Source organism: Thunnus maccoyii, chromosome 5 (assembly GCF_910596095.1).
Source record: "Thunnus maccoyii chromosome 5, fThuMac1.1, whole genome shotgun sequence".
Classification (NCBI taxonomy): domain Eukaryota; kingdom Metazoa; phylum Chordata; class Actinopteri; order Scombriformes; family Scombridae; genus Thunnus; species Thunnus maccoyii.
The window spans coordinates 3,481,202-3,499,760 of record NC_056537.1 but is presented as its reverse complement, the minus strand read 5'-3'; the positions used below and the strand labels follow the sequence as shown (position 1 = coordinate 3,499,760).

The 18,559-nt window shown below is 38.0% G+C and overlaps 1 protein-coding gene and 1 long non-coding RNA gene across 3 annotated transcripts; one reads left to right on the top strand and one right to left on the bottom strand.

Moving 5' to 3' along the window:
• The first annotated feature begins 1,124 nt into the window (after positions 1-1,124).
• syt8 (synaptotagmin VIII) lies at positions 1,125-17,232 on the top strand. 2 transcript variants are annotated; one of them, XM_042413016.1, is made up of 8 exons: positions 1,125-1,720; positions 10,845-11,017; positions 11,496-11,591; positions 12,260-12,427; positions 13,155-13,322; positions 13,950-14,067; positions 15,493-15,626; positions 16,695-17,232. In XM_042413016.1, coding segments are annotated over exons 1-8 (1,095 nt in total). In that variant the 5' UTR covers positions 1,125-1,719; the 3' UTR covers positions 16,932-17,232. The 2 variants fall into 2 exon arrangements, with proteins under 2 accessions (XP_042268950.1, XP_042268949.1); XM_042413015.1 differs by lacking the exon at positions 1,125-1,720 and adding an exon at positions 6,604-7,936.
• On the bottom strand, positions 3,321-15,346 carry LOC121898100. The gene is made up of 3 exons (XR_006096348.1): positions 15,093-15,346; positions 10,816-10,929; positions 3,321-3,491 (listed from the first exon to the last, which is right to left on the bottom strand). It is a non-coding gene; the product is annotated as an uncharacterized LOC121898100 (long non-coding RNA).
• Positions 17,233-18,559: the final 1,327 nt, after the last annotated feature.

The following is an 18,559-nucleotide window of genomic DNA, read 5'->3' as shown; positions in this document are numbered from 1 at the left end:
TACATCCTTTTGTACTTCATTTTTAGAGCTCATCAGTCATTAACATTCTGCTTTCAGCACTCGTTTATCATCATCGTTTTATCCAGGAAAGGCATCTTTCTGTTTCTGTTCTGTTACTTTAGAGTCACACATTCAGTATTTCTGATTGATTGATTAACTGTTTGAATTAAAAGCACATGTGAGTTTATGTGACATTAAACTACATCAACCGTGATCATCATGATTCTCAGGTTCACAAATTAAAAGAGAAAAAACATTTTAAAAAGTCCAGTTTACTGGACAGAAAAGTCTTACAACCAGGGTTTATACAAGCTAAACTGCCATGTTTTTCTATGAATCTATAAATACTGTTTGCCTTTTCAGACATTGTGACTCTGGATCTTTTCTTCTTCAGTTGAACATGTGTATGTAAAGTGTGTAAACAGCTTCTGGTTTGTGGACCAAACTTGTTTTTCTGCCACATTTATTGTTTGTGTGACAATTAAACACAGAAGCAGTGAGACTGTTTTGCATCTGCAGGTCTTAAAAAGTCTTAAAAAGCACAGAAGTTAGTTTCCTCAAAAGGCCTGAAAAGGTCTTAAAAAGTCTGAAATGTAAACCTGCATTAACTGATGTTTTATCGACTGGTTTTCAGCAGAAACAAGTAGTGAACACAACTCTGACACATCATCAGCTTTTAAGTTGATGTGTTGAACTTGTTAGCAAACAGTTGTTTATTTCCACATCCAGCAGTTACGGAGCAACATGATCCTCCCATTGATAATGTCAATAATCACATGTGAGGTTCCTCAGGGTTCTATTCTTGATCCTTTATAGTTTCAATCTGGTTAAAGCTGCTTGAAATTAAGTTTTTTGTCCACTTGTTTTCAGCAGAATAGTCTGTAAAAACTACTTCTGTCATATTATCAGCTTATAAAGTACTTGTGGCCAACATGTTAGCAAACAGTTGCTTATTTCCACATCCAGCAGTTACGGAGCAACATTATGATTCATGTAGAGTCGTGTTTCTGTCCACCTGGTGAATATAAGTCCAATATTCACTCTCTTTTAGTTCTGTTTTTGTTCTCCACCAACTCCTGAGGGAAATATCTGGCTCTTTAGCTGCTAAATGCTCCACTATGTTCACCAGCTAGTCTACAGCTAACTGTGTCTGTTTGCTGTTTGGTGCTGAGCAGGTAGTGTACAGCGGCTTTTGACAGCTTTATCTCTGAAAAACAATGCTATGAGACGCTGAGAGTGAACCAGAACAGTTGTGTTGTGTTTCTTGTTTCCTCCTCGTTCCCCAAATTGGACAAAAAAATGAGTTAATGCAGTTTAAGTAAAGGATTTGACTCCAGTTGTCTACCTCAGGCGAGCAGAACAGGCAGTGAACTTGTTTGTCACTGAGCACTTTCACTGTTTGAGTAGTCAGATGGATGTTTGGAAGGAGGTTCCTGCTGATGCTGCTTCAGATGGATTGTTGTTGTTGTGTTTTCCTGCTGATTACAGCCAGCGTGGATGTAGATGAGGGAGCAGCTCGTTTCCTCTCTGATCAAACAGTTTGAGGATTGTTTTTAAGGAAAAAGTCCAGTCCAGTCTCTCTGCTGGACGTCACTTCCTTCCTCCTCACTCGTTCTCGATGCACAACTCCCTTTTTTTCTGAGCGCCACAAATAGTCTTGGCGCCGGTCCTCTAGTGAGAGCGAGCAGGGATGCCGACATTTCTGTAAAACTCAGCATCAGTGAGTAAAATATTTCACTTACAGCTTCATTTTGGCGAATAATTGTGATCCAAATTTTAAAAAAAATATAGATCTGCTTTGGTTGACAAAGAGCATCCATTGAGGAGATGGTCTGGAGCTTTCATTTGTCACACGATCTACCTCAGCAATCTTCCAGTTGTCGTGGAATAAAATGCTCAAATTTCCATTTTTTCCTGAGCACTTAAAGAACCTCTCATCCATGTTTCTTGGTTTTCTTTACTAAAATGTTCAGTATGTAGAAGTAAAACTGTTTCAGAAAGAAAAAAAAGCATCTTCATTGCGTCTAGATTTTGATAATGGAATAATCATTTTAGTAATTTTTGAAGCAAATATGCCAAAAATGTGCTGGTTTTAGCTTCTCAGATGTTGTGATTTAACACATTTCTTTGTCTGACATGACAGTAAACTGAATATTTGCACTGTTGTTTCTGCACAGTAAGACATTTAAAGCTGTATGATGATGTACCATTAACTCTGGCAGCATTGCAAGATCCTTTACTTAAAGGTGCAGTATGTAGAATTTAGTAGCATCTAGCAGAACGGACTTGGAAGAGATGGAATGTAATATTCATAAGTTTTAGTTAGTGTATAATCACCTAAAAATAAAAATCATTGTGTTTTCGTTACCTTAGAATGAGCCATTTATATCTACATAGACAGAGGGTCCCCTTCCACGGAGCCGCCATGTTTCTACAGTAGCCCAGAATGGACAAACCAAACACTGGCTCTGGAGAGGACCTCTTGCATTTTTTGCGAGTTTGGTGGCCACCGTAGGTTGTCCTTCACACTCGGAAGGGGAGGAGGAGGGGTATTCAGTTGGTTGCAATCTGCAACCTCACTACTAGATGCAACTAAATCCTACAAGCTGGTCCTTTAAGTAAAAGTACCAATACAACAATGTAAAAATACTCAATTACAAGTTAAAGTCCTGCATGAAAAATCCTCCTACAGTAAAAGTACATAAGTATTATGAGCTTGATGTAGTTAAAGTATTGCAGTAAAAGTACATAAGTATTATGAGCTTGATGTAGTTAAAGTATTGCAGTAAAAGTACATAAGTATTATGAGCTTGATGTAGTTAAAGTATTGCAGTAAAAGTAGTGGTTTGGTCCCTCTGACTGATATATTATTATATATGACATCATTAGATTATTAATAGTGAAGCATCAGTGTTAGAGCAGCATGTTACTGTTGTAGCTGCTGGAGGTGGAGCTAGTTTACACTACTTTATATACAGTTAGCTAGTTTAGTCCAGTGGTTCCCAACCTAGGGGTCAGGCCCCTCCAAAGGGTCAGCAGATAAATCTGAGGGGTCGGGCCCTTAACAATGACCTTGATAACGACCCCACAGAGGTTAAATACCTGGGAATCTCCCCCCACACATCGAGGATAATGATGACCTGGATCACTGAGAATCTTCACAGATGATATAATGTGAACTGATGGAGCTCAGCCAGAGGTGCATTTGTCCAATCAGCTGTATATATTTACTCGTAAATGAGGAAGCAAACTTTAAATATCTGTTGAACTTTACCAAACCAGAATGAAAGAGATTAAAAAAAACTGTTCTGGCTTTGTGTTGCTCACAAGTCCATTTAAGAGCTCATTATTCTTTGAGATGAAAATCTTCATCAGTATATTTACACAGAAACTGACTGAGTGACAAACCTCCTGAAGCAGCGGTGTTTGTTCAGCTTTGCTTCAAGTAGCTTCAGTACGCTGTGTGTTTGTTTGTGCTCTTCCAGTTCTGTCTGTGTGACAACCAAACAACATTTTAGAGCAACACATTTTTTATAAGTAAGGACGTCTCTACAAAGTGGAGACATTCTGGAGACATGAGGACATTTTAGAAAAAGTGAAACATTTTTAGAAAGACATTTTTGAATGTGGGGATGTTTTTGTAAAGTGAAAATGTTTCTGTGTATTGAGGACATTTTTTTCAAGTAGGACATTTTTTTTTGACAATTATGACATTTTCATTATGACAGGACATTTTTAGACAATGAAAAGGAAATTGGGATGTGAAGACATTTTTTAGTAGTAAGGACAAATTTTTGCAAAGTGAAGACTTTTCTGGGAAGTGAGGAACATTTTTAGAAAACTATGACTGACATTTTTTGTAAAATTAAAATAATTGTATACAGTGAGGGCAACTTTAGACATTAAAAAGGCATTTGAAAGGAGGGGAAGTTTTCGAAACTAGGACATTTTTGGAAAGTGAGGTCGTTTTTTATTAGTAGGGACATTGTAAAGTGGAGATATTTGAAAGACTTTTTTCAAAGGTTGACATTTTGGCATTTTTTAACTTTTTTTTTTTAAACTGACATTTTTTGAAATGCCAGGCAATTTTGAAATGTGAGTCCGTTTTTGTAAAGTGAAAAAAGAAATTGCTAAGTTTTTTTTTTAAATAGGACATTTTTCACAAAGTGGAGACTTTTCTGGAAAGTGAGGACATTTTCCAAAGTTTCCAAAAAACCCTAACCCTGACTTTTTTGGGAAAGTGTGAAACATTTTTGGAAAGTCAGGTAATTTTGAAATGTGAGGGTGTTTATATAAAGTGAAAATGTTTTTTGTATAGTGAGGACAGTGGAAACATATTTGGTAGATGAAGAAATTTTCAAAAAAGGAGGTAATTTCTTGAAAGTAAGTACATTCTTTGCTAAGTGGAGATATTTCTGGGAAACAAGGACATTTTACAAAAAGTAGGGACATTTTTAGAAAGTTCAGACATTAAAAAAAAAATTCTTATATTTTTCTATGTTTATGTTTAAAACCAGAACATTTCTGCAAAGTCTAGATATTTCTGGGAGGTGAGAATATTTCAGAAAAAGATAAGAGACTTTGGAAAGCATCAACATTATTAGAAAGTTGAGATATTTTTCAAAAATATTATATTTTCTTTTTAGTTAGTCTTTTTAGTACACAGGTTTCTCTTTTGTTTTGTTTTGTTTTCTTTGAAAATTGTAAAAGTGAAGACATTTTGTGACCTTTTTTGGAAAGTGAGGATGTTTTGGCTCCTCCTCTAAAGGTTGTTTAAGCGTTGAAACTTTAAGAGGTTTCATGTTGTTAAGGTTAGAATCAGGTTTATGTGAAGGTTTGGTGGCTGGGAAATTGTATTTTGTGTGTATGTTGCTTCTTTATCAGATAGATTCCTCAGGCGGTAACACAGAAACAGTGTTGAAACGTTGTGAGGTGTGTTGTTATCAGACTGTGACTTAATGTGCTGCTGCTGTTTGTTCATGGTGGAGACCTGCGGCTGGAATTCCACTCAGTCATGTCAGCGGAGTTTAATGTTTGTTTGATTTTATACGTCACTGTTGTTGGGAAACCTCCAAACTCCAGTTTAAGACTTTTCATTGTCCAATTCCTTCCCAGTTTAAAAATAGTGTGACAGTGAATGGTTTTATATGGCGACGCTTTTTTCTACCTTCTTTTGCTTCATCAGGCATGACATTCAATAACCAAACGGCTGAAGTAAAACCCTTTGCTGTGGACTGTCAGTGTAACTAAGTGACTCAAAAACAATCTTAGATCGACACTTTTCATATGTTTGATCTGGAAGTGGCGGCCATTTTGGGATTATTTTATTGTCTCAAGCCAAAATGTAGTTAATTGGCTAAAACATTCAAACTCCTAGTATGTCGTTTTCGGACTTTAGGTGGCTTCAATCATAAAAAACTTGATGGGACATTCTTGAATTATTCCTCACTGCATTATGTACCAACACAGCTTCCTGTTTCGACACAAAAATGTGACTTTTAAATCATTGGTCAATATTTTATGTTCGCTTTGATAAAACTGTATATAATGTGAAAAATAATGTTAACGTTACATTCACATTCAGCCATTTTGTCACCAGTTTCTTGACACTTCTGTAGTCCTGAACTAAACTAACTTCTTAAACAGTGAAAAGGCATTTGGAAGGTGAAGACATGATTGGATTTTCTGTAAAGTGAAAAAAAAAAAAATTGGACGTGAAAATGTTTTTGTTTTTTTGTAAACTGGGGGCAGTTTTAGACAGTGAAAAGGTATTTGGAAGATGAAGATACAGCTCTTGATAGATTTATGTCAACGTTATGTGATGGCATTCTTACCTGTTTTAAAAGGTTTGTCAGAGGACTGTGGATGAATTCAGTCTTGGCTCAGTGTCCCCAGGAGATGATTTGCCAAAGTTCAGTATCAACACTGGAATACATTTTTTGTTTATACAGTTGTACTCATAAGTCTACATACCCTTGCACAATCTGTAAGATGTGAATCATTCATAGTGTCTATAGTTGTGATGATAAAAGTCAATTTTGGTCTCATCACTCCAAATAACTTTGTTCCAGAAGTTTTGAATCTTGTGTAGGTGCTGTTTGGCGTATTGTTATCAGGCTGTTTTGTGGCGTTGGCGTAGTAACGGCTTTTTCTGGCAACTTGACCGCGCAGCCCATTTCTGTTCAAGTACCTCCTAATTGTGCATCTTAAAACAGCCACATTCAACTGTCAGCTGAAGTTGCATGCGGGTTTTACTTTGCAATCTGAACAATTTTCCTGGCAATTGTGGCTGAAATCTTTGTTGTTCTACCTGACTGTGGTTTGATATCAACAGAACCCTTCATTTTCCACCTCTTCATCACAGCTTGAACACTACTGATTGGCATTTTCAAATATCTTTTTATATCCTTTTCCTGATTTATAAAGTTCAACTTCCTTTTTCTCGCAGGTCCTTTGACAGTTCTTTTGCTTTCCTCATGGCTCAGTATCCAGTAAAGTCAGAGCAGCCCTGGATGAAATGTGCAGGAGTCTCTCAAGAGCTGAGAAACTCACTGACTATTAATACATAAACACTAATTACAATCAAACAAGTCACAGGTGTGGAAACTTACCCTTCATAGCCATTTAAACCTGTGTGTGTCAACTTGTGTGTTTATTAACTTTTGATCAGGGGCCATTTTGGTGATTTCAGTTATCATTATGATTTAAAAAGGGAAAACACAATTATGTGAAAATAAATGGCTTCACCTGACCACTATCTCTAAATAAAACAAAAGTTTTCAGCATCATCAGTCATATTTTCCAATAAATGGCCAATTTTTCACAAATTCTACCAGGGTATGTAAACTTATGAGCCATACTGTATATATTAAGGTGGAAAGTCAGGATGTGGAGGAAACAAGTGCAACTTTCCTTCATAGATTGACCTGCAAATAACATTTTTTCCTACCATTAACATACTGTACTGCCACGTGCATTTACTGCAAAAAGTGGAAATTTTAATAACGTTGCAATTGAACGTATCATGGTTTTGTAGAATTGTACAATATCGAAGTTCTAGTCTGGCGATGTTGAGTTGTTGAGTCTATAAATCTCTACCTTTTTCCTTAAATTGACACATTACATCAATGCAAATTTTACATTATTATTTGCTTATTGCATGTACTCTTTATACAATGAACACATTCCTCAGTCAACATATTTTACATGTTTTTATTGTAAATTTCTATTTTATATTCATGATTACTTGACTTGTATTTGATCTTTTCTCTGATTGAACATCGAGGCAAATTCCTTTTATTTGAAAACCTGCTGGGCAATAAACCTGTTTCTGATTTTGCTTCTGATTGAATAATAGGTTACATTAGCAAACATTACTGATAGAGACTTCACAGAAATCCAAGATGCTTCTTATTACTGAAAGAGGACAAACAGTTAAATCAACTCTCAGAAGAAGATATTTTGTGGGGCGGTGGAGGAAACGTTTTATTAAGCAGAAACAGATACATGCAGGTTGTTGAATAAGACTTTGCATTAAAACTATAATTTCACATCATTGTTTAGTTTTTATTTGAAGATTTACTCATAGTTTCCTCAGTGTGTTTGCTTTGAATTATTCTTTAACTCATCTCACAAAGGTTGAGACAGGAAGTAAAACCTCCCGTTAACCACTAGAGGCCAGACTAACTCCCAACATCAACTTGTTTCACCTCTCTCTCGCTTCCAGGGCTCTTCTCTTCATTCCTCCTCATCATGTTCATCAACCATTCATCACCAAATTCATCTCATCCACCACCCTCAGGGTCCGCACCCACCCCTACACCCCTGCACCCCACCACCATCCTCTCCACCACCTTGACCCACACTAACGCCACCGTCAACCCGGCCGCCGCTGCCATATCCAACTTCTTCAATGATCTGCTGGATAAGATCCCCTGTAAGTCACCATACTAAAGCCTTCTCAGACCTGTTTGGAGGAGTTTAGGACCAAAGCTGTTCACCTGCTCAGACGCTTTTAGACTGGGTGACAACTGGGAAAGATGGGTGTAATTAAACCTTTGTTACCATCTGTGTCCAAAAAGAGTTTATGAGAAAAGAAATGTGTCATCAGCTCATCATCCATTTGTAGCTCTGATGTTTGAAAATGCAGCAAAGTCACACAAACTTCACATAAAGGTTTACGGCTGGTGATTTTCTACTTTTAAACTCAAATGTCTGTGACTGACTGACTGAGTGATGAAGTTACACCATTGTCCTGAAGCTTGGGACAGCCAAGTATCCCAGAATGCATTGTGCACCAACCAGCAGCAGCAATGGCGGAAATTTGAGCCAGGCTACAATCTGTTGTAATTTTCACTGTATGGCTGTTAATATATATTTATCAGGCGAGAAAGTAACCATTTAGATTGCCAATATCAGGTCAGTTTATCCAAATAATGCATATTTGGAAATTTGCTCAGATGTTTTGGAGATATGAGGAGCTGCTGGCCGCGTGAGACCAGCCGATCATCTCAGCTGTTAGCAGCCTAGCGACTCCTGAGATGATCAGCTGGTCAACATGTCGTCATCCTGGTGAGAACATGATCCGATGAACTGATCTGTGCGGCTCTTTGGTGATTTACCGCTGGCTCTAATGTCTCCGCAGCATATTTTGATTTATGATATAATTCCTCTTGGTAGATAAATGTTGGTTCTCACAGATGAAATCTAACACTTGTAGCTGCCACATTAATTTATCTGGATGTAAAGTGAAGCTTCATGTTTTTACTGCATAGAGCTGCCTCTGAAGCTCCATATGTACAGATACAGATCTTTATTAAATGTCACTTTATTTTATTAAGCTACATAACAGACAGAATAACATAATTTACTGCATCTCTCTGTCAGTGAGGTTGTTTTGTGTGTATTTTTTAAGTGTTAGTGGAGCTTTGAGACATTATTTTGTCACAGTTCAGTCAGGCAGGTGTGTTGAAGCTGAGCTGCTGCTGTTCCAACTGCGTCCTCCCGTCATCGGAAGTTTGTACTCCTGAGTCGAACTTACCAATTCCCAACTGGCAAATATTCAAGTTGGTGTTCTTGGTATTAAGAAAGGCCCTGTGATTAGCTTCAGTCAAAGCCTAGCGCACTTCCTGGGGGCTTGGTCGCCATGTGTCGCCCCTTCCTGTATCCCTCTAGTGTTTCATACACGGTCCAGCCATGTACCAGGTTTTAACCTAATCTTGTTCTTATTGTCTACAAATCTCATGTGTAGAGCCAAACCAACAATAACCTGAACTGTTTATAAGTATTGTGTGTGTATCCAAAGCCTGATAAAGTATCTTATTCCTCTGTGTCTGTATCTGCTGTACTAGGAACTTCTATCCTCAGAGTTACAATCTTATCAGTTATTGGTCTTTGGAGCCGTTTCTAAACAAACTCAAGTAACCAAACTCTTCATAATGAAGGAACATGTCTCCCAGTGCAGCAATATGGCTCACTGACTTGTTTTTAATAGTTTTTTTTGCAACAACGGAGGAATAAGATATATCAGGCTTTGATACACACACAATACTTGTTAGTAGATCAGTTCATTGTTGGTTTGGATCCAAACATGAGATTTGTTCGTTTATGCCCCACCAGGTAGTAGGCAAGTGTGTCCCACACCTGAAATGGAGCAACACACACTAGACTGAACCCCTAGTTGATGGACACAAAGTGGTTTTTAGAGCAAAGTGAGAATTTGGCCCCAAATTGCTGTCTGAATTTTGCCTCAGGCTGTCCTCGGTCTCCAAAACTCTAAATAGGTCATCGGTGGATGGAGCGATCCCAGTGTCAGACAATAAAAAAGTTTTAAACTTCAACTCTGTTTCCTTCCCATATAGCAGAAAATAACATCCTGTTGCTTTTTTTGTACAGCTCAAGAAAAACATTTTGTATGGAAATATAAAATTATAGAATGTGACTGTTAGGTACATTAAGGCAGCTTTAATGGTCTCTGTTAACAGAAAAGACAGTTGGTTATGTGATTGAGGTTAGGTGGAAGAGAAATTCCTTTTCATGTTTTATTGCTCATTATATGATTGTTGAAGTGCTAAACTTTTTGAGCTGTGAACGTTTCTTGTGTCGGAGTTTATTTGTGGACTTTGGGACAGAAGTTCTTTGTTAGAGATGTTATGTAAGAACTTACGTGGGCACTTGTATCTTCACACCATCTACCTGCACACCTTATTTCAGAAAGCAGAGTGTGAGGAAGCGAATGTTTTCAACGACAAAGTGAATATTGGTTTACAGATTTTGTTTTTTATCAGTTTAAAGAAAAACGGGTCAACAAGATAATGAGCTAATTATTAAACCAGCCTAATTTAGAACATATGGTTTAATCAAAAATGAGTTTAGTAGTGTCTGAAAATTATGTGAAATTTATCTCTATGTGCCAGACTGAGATGTGATATCTGACCATAACATTTGGAAACAGGACGATATGTTGGTGCTGAAGAACAGGATCAGCTTTGTCAGTTATTTATTTATTTCCCCTTATTATGATTATTATTATCACAGAAAACTAAAAACGATTACTTCTGTATGGAAGATATTGAAATTATGAAAACACTTTGTGAAATGGATATTTTTGCTGGTCATTAAGAACAAAAAGTTCTATACAGGTTGCGGTTATGAAGGTTTTTTTTGTTTGTTTTTCTGCATACATACAGTCTGTGGTTTGATGATCTGTTTCTGTTTGGACTGGAAGTTGTTACTCGTATGTTGCATTAATGGTGTGACATGAAAACAGAAATTCATTCAATCATTGTATGCATGACAATAAATAACACAACTAACTAACTGGCGGTCCATGTTGTCTCCCGCAGTGCCTCGATGGGCGATCTACACCATCTTTGCGGCTGGTGGTCTGCTGATTCTGCTCTGCCTTCTGTGTATCTGCATCAAGTGCTGCTGCAAAGGGAAGAAGAAGAAGCGGCAGAATAAGAACGATGAGAAGATCAACTTGAAGGGAGTGAACGGAAAAACCACCGCAGCTCTGGTGAGTGACTTTTTATACATCTACAAGTTTCTTTTTACTTTCCTTTATTGAAAACAACAAATTCAAAACAAAACAGGCTACTACATAAACCTGTAAGAAGTAAAGAGCAATGATTTATTTGCCAGCTTATGATTTAAATTATTTATTTATTTATTGCAATCGGAGGAAATGCATCATTTATTAAAAATCAGAAACACATGATACTGTAAAAATGAGCTTGGTTTTTAAAGACCGCTGGGTGTTTATTTTTCTGAAAAAACAGATGCTTCAACCTGTGACTCAAAGGTGTTTAATTATAATATATGAGAAACGCAAACTGAGGCTAAACTTTCAGTCACAGTGTGCAGAAGTATACAGAAAAAACTGATCCCTGATAAATTTAAAAAGCGGTGGGCAAATCATATCTTGGTTTGGCCGACATCCTCGTTTGCATGACGTCACTAACCAGATGTGTGTGATGTTTCCTGTGGTACGACAGGTTCAGCCTGATGTGGCAGATGTGGACTACGGCTCGACCAAACAACAGAGAGGAAAGCTGCTCTACTCTCTGGAGTACAACGCCAATCAGTCGGAGGTGACGTTTTACAGAGCAGCTCCTCTGCTATAACTCACAGTAGAGCTGAAACAATTGGTCGATTAATCAATTTGCTGCCAACTGTTATGTTAATCGCCAACTATTTTGATAATCGCTTAATTATTTTGAGACATTGTTTAAGAAAAAAGTCCTAATTCTCTGATTCCAGCTTCTCAAATGTGAATATTTTCTGGTTTCTGTAGTCTTCTATGACAGTAAATAGAATATCTTTGAGTTGTGGACAAAACAAGACATTTGCGGACGTCATGTTGGACTTTAAGAAACAGTGATCGATATTTTTCACATTTTCTGACATTTAATAGACCAAACAACCACTAGATGAATCACAGACAATAATCGACAGAGTAATTGATAATGAAAATAGTTGTTAGTTACAGCCCAATTGCAACTAAGTCAGTTTTCAAACCAGAATCAACAAACATTTGATGATTCCAGCCTTTCACATGTGACAATTTGCTGATTTTCATTGTCTTACATTGTTGTGAACTGAATATTTTTAGGTTTTGGACTGTTGGTCAGACAGAAAAGCAATCTGAAGACATCATTTTGGATTCTGGGAAATTGTGATGAGCATTTATAATAATCAGCAGATAAATGAATAATGAAAATGATCTTTGTTCTGTGCTCATAACTCTCTCTGTTTACAGCTCACTGTGGGGATCAAACAAGCCGCCAACCTGAAGGCCATGGACCTGGGAGGAAGCTCTGACCCCTACGTGAAAGTCTACATCTGTCCTGACAAATCCAAAACCTGCGAGACCAAAGTGTTCAGACACACGCTGAACCCCGTCTTCAACGAACATTTCAACTTCCAGGTAAAAGCCGGTAATCTTGGTTAAAATGACCCTCCATAGAGTGAGCTCTTTGGCGCCTCCAGCTGCTGGCGCTCTAGTTGAACATCTATCTTGCCTCTTGCCTAAAAACGTACCTGTTGACATCACAAGGAAGTAACCTTCCCATAACTCTTTGTTTTTGTCTCCTGCTTCAAACTGCAGTGCAGCAGTCAGTAGAAATGTTGAGGTGCAGCTACGTCCATTTTGGTCGTTATTTGAAGCAGAACTGCAACTACTCGATTTGTTGCCAACTACAAAATGAATCGCCAATTATTTTGATAATCGATTAATTGTTTTGAGTCACTTTTTAGGACAAAAGCATCCAAATTGGTCGAAACAAAACAAGACATTTGCTGATGTCACCTTGGGCTTTGAGAAACAGTGATTGACATTTTTCACCATTTTCTAACAATTTATTGACTAAAGAACTAATTGTTTAATCAAGAAAATAGTCAACAGATTAATTGATAATGAAAATAATCGTAAATTGCAGCTACATGTCACACACCAGGTAAAGCTGAAATAATATTTCAGCTAAAGGATATCAAGATGTTCTGCCTCTTTGTTGAGTTGCTTCATCTCCATGATGATGTTTTGGCATATTTTTAGGTGAACTGACCCTTTTAACAATCTAAACTCAATGCTACAAACAAACACAAACAAAAAAAAGAGGCTTCTGTTTTTAACACGGGTAATTTTCTTTTCCCAGATAGCCAAGTCTACGCTGCTGAAGTCGACGGTGGTGTTGCAGATGTTTGACTTCAACAGATTCTCCAAACACAACATCATTGGCGAGCTCAGGCTGCAGCTCGGCGACGTCGACTGGAACCACGTCATCGAGGAGTGGCAGGACCTCGCTGAACCCGCCAAATTTGAGGTTTTCTTTGTCATTATTCCCTTTTCACACTGGTCTACATTTCATAAAGCAAGTGACAGTGGCTGGACAGGTGTTTAGGCATTTGCTGAATTTGAACTTTGGTAGTCCAGTTTCTCATTTATGACCATTACGTTCTGAAAGATAAATCTCTTGTGTTGTTTCAAAGAGACCCTTAAGATCATTGAAAAACACCTGCCACAGTTTTAAAGGTATTTCCAGAATCCTCAAAGAATCTTTCAACTATCTGGATCAAAAGACTTTTATTCTTCCAAAGCTTCAACCCTGTTCCCTAATCCAAAGAAAGATGGAAGCCAGAAGTGACATTTATCTGGAACTGTAGGTCATACCAACACAGTTAGATATTAGGTTAATTTATCTGTAGTAATGTTGTTTTACATTATATGTTATACATAATATGTTTATATGTTATTATATTCTTTTGTCATACAAAACAAGAATAAGAAGATATGTCATTTACCACTACCTTCTGCTTTTTTAGCAAAAAGAATATTTTCGTCTTTTTATTTTGTTTTGTTTTCGCTTGAAATAAGCAGTGAAAATTTGTGCTGAATTTTGTGATGGTTGTAATACAACTTTTGTTTCTGCTGTCTTGTTTGTGTGCTGCAGGAAGAAAACCTGGGGGAGATCTGCTTCTCTCTGCGTTACGTTCCCACTGCCAGCAAACTGACTGTGGTGATCCTGGAGGCCAAAAACCTGAAGGCCATGGACATCGGAGGAACCTCAGGTCAGACTGAACCGAGATCTCCTAATGAAAATATACACTCCCCAAAACTTCTGAACCAAACATGTTTCATACCACTGCTCTGACAGAGAAAACACTTTAGGGTGACATGACAGTCTGGTCTCCATGTTGAAGTCTGAATGTCGAGGTTTGAGAGTTTGTTAAAGTCCGACAGAAATTGAATTTTTTTTGTCTTCTACAGTACATATCTGCTTAGTAACTGTGCCCCCTAGTTTAGTATTAGTATTCATCCGATGAAATATTCTGTTATCCACCTACATAGTCAGAAACTTTATTTCAACACAGCAAATCAGATCTTTACACAAAGCGATAACATGTCATTCTATCATTGGCAAAGCAGACGGTCACACTGAGCCTGATTGCATCCTGCTACACAACACAAGAGTCACAGACTCTGAACAACAACCCACATTAGCTTTCCTGCTAAAGTCTCCTTCTTAGCTAACTAACAAACATGAACACACATCTTGTCCTGCACCGTAGCTTGTTGAACGAGCCACCAAACAAACATTCACCAGGGAAAAGTGTGATATTAACATCTGTCTGCAGCTAGATAGCTAATTAGCTGCTCAGCTGCAGCACATTAAACAGCATGTAAACATACCTGCAGATGTCAGACCTGTTAGTTCTTACTCTTCAATACCATTGCTAACAACACACTGTCTGTCCAAAACTCGTACCTACAACAGTTTTTTAGCTTAAACTACGTCAACACTAAGTCAGATAAATTCTAAAATGACCTGCATCCACAGCAGGAGTTTCAGCTCGTTTTTGCAAATAGCTCCATCCACATTAAAAATGCCAAAACAGGGAATTTTCCTCCCACTGGACATGTGTGGAGGACAGATGAGCAAGTCAGCCATAGACAGTATACTAGTTCTCTTTCCACAGCAGCTTCCTGACATTTAGTTTATTGCAAGCAGATTCCAACAGTTTGAGTAGAGAAAGGTGGTAGATAGCTACGTTTAGCTCTAAACAAGCTGTCAAAGTAGACAATAAAGACTCACATGAAGCCGTCCGCCATTGTTGTTCCGTCGCTATATTTCTTCCTCTTCCTCTGCCAATGAAATACTGCCACCATCTGTTCTGTCAGTGAAATGACAGCGTTTCTACAAAGCTTTCCCCATTTTACCCGAACACACTACAACACCAAGCTGGCGTTTTCACATTTACACACCCTGGAGGACATTTTGGAAAAGTTTTGTTTTCAGGGGAGAAAAATGCTGTTTTAGTCCATCAAACACAAATACCGACATTTAATTTTTGGTGTGGATACTGCAAATTCTTAATGACGTCTTACCATTATAACATTTTTGTAACAATTTTACTGTTTCTCCAACTTTGCCACAAAGTATGAAAACATTTATTTTTTGACCATGTTCTGTGTATCTATCTCTGTGTTTGCAGATCCGTATGTGAAGGTGCAGTTGGCTCTGGACAAGAGGAAGTGGAGGAAAAGGAAGACGTCCATTAAAAAGAAGACGCTGAACCCTTATTACAACGAATCCTTCACCTTCGACGTGTCATTTGAACAAATCCAGGTGAAATTAATATGTAACATACGTAACAAAGAATTTGCTTTGTTTCAGAACCGTGACTAAGATGTAGTGAGCAAGACATTTTACAGTGTAAAAATCAACTTGTCAGTATGTGACGAAGACACTGTTTTTACATTACCATAATCATATCTTTAGCATTTCTCTACTGAGATTTCTTCTTATTTTTCAGCTGATATAGTGTATACACCAATACCATATATCAGCCCGGCATATTTATTGGTTTACTGTAGCTCTAATAAGAAATATTAATTAATTCAAATTAACTTTCCAAGGTTCACCTCTTGGGATGGAAGCAGTAATGTCAGACAGATATTTGTCTCTGTTTTTAGCTTATTTCAGTTTTCTTAATATTAACAATTGTTTTGTAACTTTCTCTGTTCTTTGAGCCTTTATACATAGTCATCTGGTTTTTAAGTAATGTTTTATTTGTGTGTCTGCATGTCTGAAACTTGTAACGCTGCCGACTTGGCCGGATTTCCCTTGAAAAAGAGGTTGCTAATCATTTTTTGCCTGCTGTCCTTTTGGGACAAAGGAATATTTCACCCAGTGCAGCGGTGTGGCTCATTTATGTCTTTTTAATAGTTTCTGGACAACAACGGAGGAATAAGATATATCAGGCTTTAGATGCACACACAATACTTGTTAGTAGATCAGTTCATTGTTGGTTTGGATCCAAACATGAGATTTGTTGACAATAAGAAAAATATAGAAAATCACCAGACTTAAACTTTAAATAAATTCATAAATAACTTGGAAAAATAACATCAGAACTTTCTGCGTGAATCTAAACCACTAGAGGGGAGGGAGTACTGCTTTTTCTTTGGTTAGGGTGGCGTAATGTGACCCCTCCTCACCTGTCTTGTTTCATTAATGTGTGTAATCCCAGAAAAAATATTGTGGTATATAAACAATTTGATTGTTTCAAAACTTTAAATGTAGGTGAAATGACCCTTTAATTTATCCACCCACCCAACAACATGACAACAAAGTCGTCTCTCCTGCACACTTGACTCTGTCGTGATGTTTTGTGTCGACTTTGCTCGTCCTCAGAGAGTGAACCTGGTGATCTCCGTGTGGGACCACGACGCCATGACCCGCAACGACGCTATGGGGAAGATCTTCCTGGGCTGCGATGCCACAGGGAACCAGCTGAGGCACTGGGCCGACATGTTGTCCAACCCACGGCGGCCGGTCGCTCAGTGGCACAACCTGCTGTCCGCCGAGCAGGTCAACTCCACCCTGACCCTAAAAAGCAAGATCCCCCTCTCCAGCAAACTGCCCTTCTGATGGAAAACACAGTGTCGGTCCTGTCGAAGACGAATCATTTCAAACAGACAAAACCAGTATGAGGAGATTTAAATATTGTTTATTTCATCTATCGTATTGATTTCTTTGTATTTTACATTAAAGATTAACTATTATATTTTGGTATCAAATCATAAAATGATAAATGATATTTTACTTTCCAACATGAGCACTTCACTCTTCCTGTATAAACTGTATCAGACCTCAAAACAAATGTCAACCTTCAAATAGTCAATCTTCAAGTTTTCTCTAATATGAATTAAATATTATTTTATCAATTGCATCACATGTAATGTGTCCAGGTGAGTTCTCAGTGATCCTCAGGATGTGATGACCACCAAACGGATCCACGTCCTCGAAATCTTTGAAAATTGTAGAGAAGCCTTTGAGCTGTGGAAAAGTCACAGAAATAACTAATTTTATAACTAATTAACTATCCTGGAAAACAAGGCGTTGTCCTGGAAAGACTTTGTGTGAAACAAAATTCTGTTAGAGCGTCAAATTTGTTTCCGTCCAGTGTCCCTGCAGTAATTCTGTTCAGGTATGAGGTGATGATGGATGATGCACATGTTCAGTGTTCATCTGATAATAGCTTTTACATGTTAAAGCAGCTATATTCACTATTTTTACAAGAACAGTGTATAAAGTGTCAGTGTGTAATGTGTTGGTTGTGGCTCGTAGTGATGAACCTACAGAGAATTATCAGTGACTCTCGGCTTTACGGAGCTTTATAGTGAGTTTCAGCTCATTGTTTATCTGTCCGGCTGCAACTTTACTGTTTTGGTTCACTCTCAGCGTTCTCATAGAGTCATTTTGGGCTGCAACAGGCAGCTGTTTTCAGAGAAAAAGCTGTAAAAAGCTACTGTACACTACCTGCTCAGCACCAAACGGCAAACAGACACAGTTAGCTGTAGACTAGCTGGTGAACATAGTGGAGCATTTAGCAGCTAAAGAGCCAGATATTTCCCTCAGGAGTTGGTAGAGAGTAAAAACAGAGCTAAAAGAGAGTGAATATTGGACTTACATTCACCAGGTGGACAGACACACAACCCCAAATGAATGATAATGTTGCTCCGTAACTGCTGGATGTGGAAATAAGCAACTGTTTGCTAACAAGTTCAACGTATCAACTTAAAAGGTGACAATATGTCAGAGTTGTGTTCACTGCTTGTTTCAACAGAGAGCTCGGTGTTCACTCCTCTTTCCCCAGATGAAGGTTTAAATTAAGAGCAGATATCAATCAAGCTGAGTTCAGCAGGTGTTTCTTTCTGCTGCTTCAGGCCTCCAGAGATCAAACTCATCGTCATTAACTGGTCCCTGAGCTCCGCATTCACAAACCAGCAGAGAACTGAGGGGCTGGTTTTAGTTTGTACTGTCAGCACCTGAAGCTGAAATGTGATCTCACTTTACCCGGAGGTGGAAATATTCACTCTTAATCAAATTAAAACAGCTTCCAGAGTTGATCAGATCTCAGAAACTTTGACCAAATAACATTGAAAAGCTAACTGTAGCTCAGAAGAGCTGTATGGCTACCACACCAAGGTCATATGCTTAATATTAGTTTTAACAACCTTAGGAGGGTTTAGAGTATGTATGAACTGGAGTCAGTG